The 6,421-nt window shown below is 39.9% G+C and overlaps 1 protein-coding gene across 1 annotated transcript in view; it reads right to left on the bottom strand.

Annotated features, from left to right (window-relative positions):
- tln1 (talin 1) overlaps positions 1-6,421 on the bottom strand; it is a 173,487-nt gene that overhangs the window by 79,973 nt on the left and 87,093 nt on the right. The window contains exon 30 of the mRNA XM_050052653.1: positions 600-797. Within this exon, the coding sequence (XP_049908610.1) occupies positions 600-797 (198 nt within the window). The remainder of the gene's footprint in view (positions 1-599; positions 798-6,421) is intronic.

Here is a 6,421-nt window from a genome sequence, read left to right as displayed (position 1 = left end):
ATCAGTGAGGTAGGACTGAAACCATAGAAGGGCAGTACCTGTGATACCCACCCACTGTTCCAGGCGAGACAGGAGGATCCTATGATCTACGGTATCAAAGGCTGCTGACAGGTCAAGCAGCACCAGAACAGCAGAGTTACATGAATCAACTAATAATATTAGTATGACCGGATTGGATGATGGTCTGAATGTGTCACGCTAGTCGCTTTACGGAAGAGTCTGAGAAGATGCGATTAAGGGGATGTGACAAAGAGTGAACCATCATGTGTCGCACACATGTAAATTTGATCGACACAGGCTCGGCTCAGCTGGTCATGGCCGATGAAGCTGAAAATCATCCAATTCCAGTCCCCAGCTGATCCATCCGTGCATCTCTATCATGGAGTATTTCATACACTCATCACCTGTATTCTCATTAATACAGTTTGTCTTACTTAGCCATTATCTCATCCAATGAAATAATTCAAATACCTCCCTTGCTGAGCTGATCAGGTGTAAGTGAAGTAAAGGAAGTAAAGAAGTACCTTAACAGCAGGCTATATAGTTTATCTTTGCCACAGCCACGATCACTCGTATAAGAGGTCTCTGATTGTACTGACCTGGGATGTTCCAGCCATGTCAACACCGGCCTCCAGGAAGTTGCTGAAGTCCTGTCCAAACTTGCTGGTGGCCCTGGCCAGGTCTTGGGTGGTCCCTCTGGACGCCTGGACCACCTCATTGGCTGACTGGTTCAGACCGGCTGCTGTCTCGTTGAGCTGAGCCTGAACCTCCTGGAAGCTCCTTCCACTGGATGGGAACTACAGAGGAAGGAGAACAACAATGAGAGCTGCAAGTAGCAACAGTGCTTACTGAAATGAAAATGTAGGTGGTTGCCATTCAGTCACGCAAATATCTGGGAAACTGTTTCTTCAAATTATAAACATGTCAGTTTGGATGGGATGGGTTCATTGTCATGAACGTACAGGCTGTTTAGTTTTAAAAGTTATTTTTTTCTGCATTTCTGCTTCATTTTGATAAATAGAGAGAAAGAGACAGGAAAGGCAGGAGAGAGAGAGAGAGAGAGAGAGAGAGAGAGAGAGAGAGAGAGAGAGAGAGAGAGAGAGAGAGGTGTTAAGATGCAGCAAAGGGCCTGGGCCAGACTTGAACCCGAACCGCTGCAGTAAGGGCTCAGCCTTAATGGTACATACTCTCTTTGCTCTTTGACCCCTCTAAAAAACTACAATTACCGCCCCGGGGTTGTATGCCTCCATGTATCAGTCAAGTTTCTCTTATATTTTACATCCATGTCTGCGAAAACATGGATGCTTCACACCCATGTTCCCCCCAACAGCACAGAAGATCTATACGATCAGCACAGTTTCAACACGGACACCCAAGATTAGTGTCACCAATTCAGTATCTGACCAAATACTTGTCTCAATAGTGTCTCAATCAAAGGTAACATACTTGGGATTAACATTAGACCAATCATTGATGTGTGAAATTATTGCAACCAAAGTATTAGCCAAGTGTGCCAGTAAATTAAAATTCCTATACCGTAGGACAAGGCATTTTGATTTTCCCATTAAGAAATTACTTGTTTTGTCGCTGATCCAGTGCCACTTTGATTATGCCTGTTCTGCCTGGTTCTGTGGATTATCTGCTAAACTTACAAATTACAAGTGATGCAAAATAATGTGATTCGGTATTTGCTGAATGCTCCCCCCGGAACCCATATTGGTCGGGAAGAATTTAAAGGGTTGGTGCCAATAAGTCCATTTATTTATGCATTAATGTAACTATGGTCCACACACATAGCACTAAGGCCAGCGTTCGATCTTGTATAGTACCTAGAATCAATAGTACAGCCGCAAGTACTTTTTTCTACACTGGTATCAGGCTATGGAATAGTTTGCCACTTTCAACTAAATCTATAACCTCACGGGGGATTTTTAAAAGCCATGTTATGATGTTTTTATGGAACAAAGTGAATGCAGCATATTGAATGTTGAGATTCACTAGCCATTTTTTTTATTTATTTACTGATGTATTATGTTTTTACTGTCTTGTATTTTAGTAACTGTGTCTTTTTTTGCTTCTTAGTATGATAGTCTGTCTAGTCTTTGGACTTATATGTTTGTTTGTCAACAACAAGGACCATGTCTTTAAGCCAAAATAAATCAAATCAAATCAAATCAAAAGTGTCACCAATTCAGTATCTGACCAAATATTTCTCCTTCTGTTCCTAAGATATGATGCTGAATAATGGCCAGAAAAGTGTTTTATGCAGAACATTATGATGTCACAGTGACTTTGACCTTTGACCTTTTGGATACAAAATGTCATCACTTCATCATTATATCCTATTAGACATTTGTGTTAAATTTTGTCATAATTAGCATACGAATTCTTGGGTTATGGCCAAAAACATATTTTGTGAGGTCACACTGACCTTGACCTTTGATCACAAAATTCTAATCAGTTTATTCTTTAGTCCAAGTGAACATTTCTGTCAAATTTAAAGAAATTCCTGAAGAAGTTCTTGAGATATCCCGTTCCCAAGGATGAGATGGATGCAAGGTCATGAGTTTAACCTTTGACCCTTGACCACCACAATCTAATGAATTTATCCTCGAGTCCAAGTGAACCTTAGTACCAAATCTGAAGGAATTCCCTTAAGACATTCTTGAGATATCACATTTACAAGAATGCGACGGACAAGGTCACAGTGACCTTTGACCACCAAACCAAACTCAGTTCGTCGTTGAGTCCAAGCGGACATTTGTGCCAAATTTGAGGAAATTCCCTTGAGGCTTTCTTGAGATATCATGTTCACAAGGATGGGACGTACGTATGGACGGACCACCCAAAAACATAATGCCATAAAATCACAACTGGACACAGAGACAAATTTCAAGACCTGTATCAAACTGTGTAAAAACGGTTTACTCTGAGTTTCCTTTCAAACTACAATAACTACCATGATCTTTTCTTTCTTAATGATTACTTGTCCATGTCTAAAGATGTGGTCCACAGCAATTTTTTGGGGAAATGCAGGAGTTGAAAGTTATATGTTTAAAAGCTTTTATGCATAAACTGTATGGCTGATCCACATTATCTAAGGCTACTTTGATTGATTTTTTTCTTTGGCCACTTGGCAGCAGCAGAACAAGATGAAACAATTCCACTCCCAATCACATTATCTGGGTGTGTTAGTCTGACTTTGAGAAATTCACTTTCTTATGATTTCTGAATTTTGAATGTCTGAGTGAACATTTGCTCCACTTCAAAGTACGAGTTGAGTTTAAAACTGTACTTTTTGAACCAACATGCTGTCTGGGAAGACTGAAGCTAAGCTACCTGCAGCTTCAGCCCAAGCTAGCGCGAGGGACCACGACTACTCGCAGATGGATATAACAACCACCGCTGGCTGAGAAAATCCTCTCCTGTTACTCCAATGAACAACACCCCACCACCCACAAAGGTAAAAACTCCCCAAGAACCGACTACATCATTAGTCCCACACGAGGCACTTGTCGAGGCAATAGAAAACAATTTCCCCCCGGGGATTTTAAACAATTTCCCCCCGGGGATTAATAAAGTATTCTGAATCTGAGAAAAGCTAACTGCTAATATGGACAACTTCGGTGACCAGCTAAGAGAAAACTCTGTCACGGTGGCTAACATCTCCAGGCTGGTGGAGATAAATGCAGCTGAGATTAAAGAATGCAAAGTTAAGATGCAAGCAGTGGAAAAGGAAATGCCCCATCTCATCAAAGAAAATGTGGATCTGAAAGAAAAATTGACGGGATCCCAGAGGTACAAGAGGCGCTGGAACCTTAATACATGGTCTAAAAGAGAAGGATAATGAACGTATTCGAGATGTTGTCACAGATATCCTGTCCAAGATTGCGCAGCAGTGGGCTACGTTGATGGAAACCTTGGTGGACACCATTCAACATCTTGGTAGGAGAGAGGAGGGGAAAAGCTGTCAAGTCATCATTCAATTCACCATGAGACACCGCCGAGATGCCTTCTGGAAGCTCTCCAAGAACTCTAAGACTTGTAAAGACTTAGAGAATCACTTCAAGCAAGATTTCTGCAAAGCTGACCGAGAGGCTCGTGCAGCTGCGTGGCCAAAAATGGAGCAAGCCAGAACTGCTGGGAAGAATGTGTACTACAAAGGTCATGTGGGGTACATTAATGGTGTTAGAGCTGCACTAGATTAGATGGTCCACAGAACTCAAAGGGTCATGTACCATGTGTCATGTATCACACTTTCAGGTATTTAAAAATCCTTCCTAGGAGGTTCTGCATCTAAAATATCTCAGGTGTACTCTTTTGATACACGTTAATGCATTTAATCTGTATTATACGCTACAGTTAAGAAAATTTCTTGATGCAATTTACTGAGCCTTCAGTTTGTATCTCAGTTGTACTTCAAGGTGGTTTCATTTTTTGAGATACGTTATGGTTGTAGTGTGTTTAACCTGAAAGATACGTGGCAAATTGGTAACCCAGATACCAGAATCTACATGTGGTTTAAACCTGATGGCTCAAGCAAATCCAGAATCGATTTTTGCTTAGTGTCAATTTATAGGCCTGGGCTGGAATCAAGCTCTACAATTTGTGCCGCACCTTTATCTGATCATTACATGATTAAACTTGTTTTTATGTCCACAAAGACATGCTTTAAAAAAGGTTGTTGGAAATTTAATTCAAATCTTCTGAAAAGTGAAGTCTTTTGCCAGGAAATAATTATAACCATCAATGATATAACAACAGACTCAAATTTAACAACTTACAGAGATAAATGGGAATTTCTGAAATGTAAAGTACGCCAAATTTCTATTTCACATAGCAAAATATTAAGCAGGGATAATAACAAGAAAGAGCTAGAATTAATTAAAGAAATAAACTATATTTGTAATAAACCCTTGATAAATGAAAATAACAGACAAAAACATATACTCTTGCAATCTTCATTAGATAACATTTCCATCTGTAAAGCCAAAGGTGCATATATTAGATCGAGAGCAAAGTGGATAGAAGAGGGAAAGAGAAGCTCAGCTTACTTTTGTAGATTGGAGAAAAAAAAGACAAGAGCGGAATGCTATAAGAGCACTACTGACAGATAATCAAGAATGCGCTGACCCTGACTTAATTTTCAAGTTAATCTTCAAATTGTATAGTTAACTGTACTCCTCCTCCTATTCATCCTCAGAAGCTGATGATTTCTTTGAGCATATAAAGGAACGGATCCCCAGAGTGGACGAGTGTTACAGAAAAGTATGCGAGGCAAACATCAATATGAGTGAAGTAGAAAATGCAATGAAAAGCTTAGCTTTAGACAAATCTCCAGGTTCAGATGGCCTAACTAGCAATTTTCATAGACATTTCTGAATTTATCTTAAAGATCTTATTTTCAATATGCTAAATGAAATACTTGATTCTAAAACTCTTCCAACTACTATGAAGCAGGGAATAATCACACTCATCCCTAAGCCTAGCAAAGATCCCAAACTAATTGACAACCTTAGACCTATAACCTCACTCAATGACGATTACAAAATTACACACATTTATGCAAACAGACTAAAATCTGGTATCACACAAATCATCTCAGATACACAATCTGGTTTTATAATAGAGTGGTCAATTTACAACAACATACTGAAATACAATAACTTGCGTCAACCTCCTCCTTAGATATGACTTTGAATTAAATAAGCTCCCCATCAAATCGCTCTTCCATTAACAGGTACAACAATATTGGAAAATGATTTACAAACACAATTTTAGCCCCCATAACACCCCAATATGGAATTGCAGGTGCGTGTTACTGAAAAATAAATCCTTATTTTTTCAAAATTGGCTAGAAAAAGGAATATGGTCTGTGTTGCACTTAAAGAGGCAACAGATAGCATCTTTTCCTAAATATATCATTATGAAAATAATGTGGGTTGCACAGGGTAGTGGCCACAGTGAAATCAGACTATCAGCGTTTACATAGGTTACTTAGTGGCTTTGCAATCTTTGTAATAAGCTTCTGCCACCAGGGGCAAAATTTCGCAGAAAAAATCTGCTTTACAGCAGGAAACGCATCATGTATTGCGAAACTGGTCGGTCAGCCAATCAGGGACTGGAGCTGGTCCTTATGAGGAGTTGGGCATGAGATAGCTGAGTCAAGAGCACAATGGCAGACGGACAAAGTTTGGAGACAAGTGAAAAACGGCCTAGCAGAAGAAAACGAGCTCCTCTGTCTGAGGAGGCAAAGAAGAGCAAAAAGGAGAGTGACAAAAGAAGAGGAAAAACAAGAGTAAACCTCAGTCAGGCTTTCAAGAGATGGAGGGAGCTCCGTGACCAAAGAGGCTTAAAAACCGATGTCCAGCTAGCTTTCTTTCTAATGGATCAGTAAGTAACACGGCTAAATGTTAGCTAG

This window comes from Epinephelus moara, chromosome 9 (assembly GCF_006386435.1).
Source record: "Epinephelus moara isolate mb chromosome 9, YSFRI_EMoa_1.0, whole genome shotgun sequence".
Taxonomy (NCBI): domain Eukaryota; kingdom Metazoa; phylum Chordata; class Actinopteri; order Perciformes; family Serranidae; genus Epinephelus; species Epinephelus moara.
This window is presented reverse-complemented; position numbering and strand designations above follow the sequence as displayed.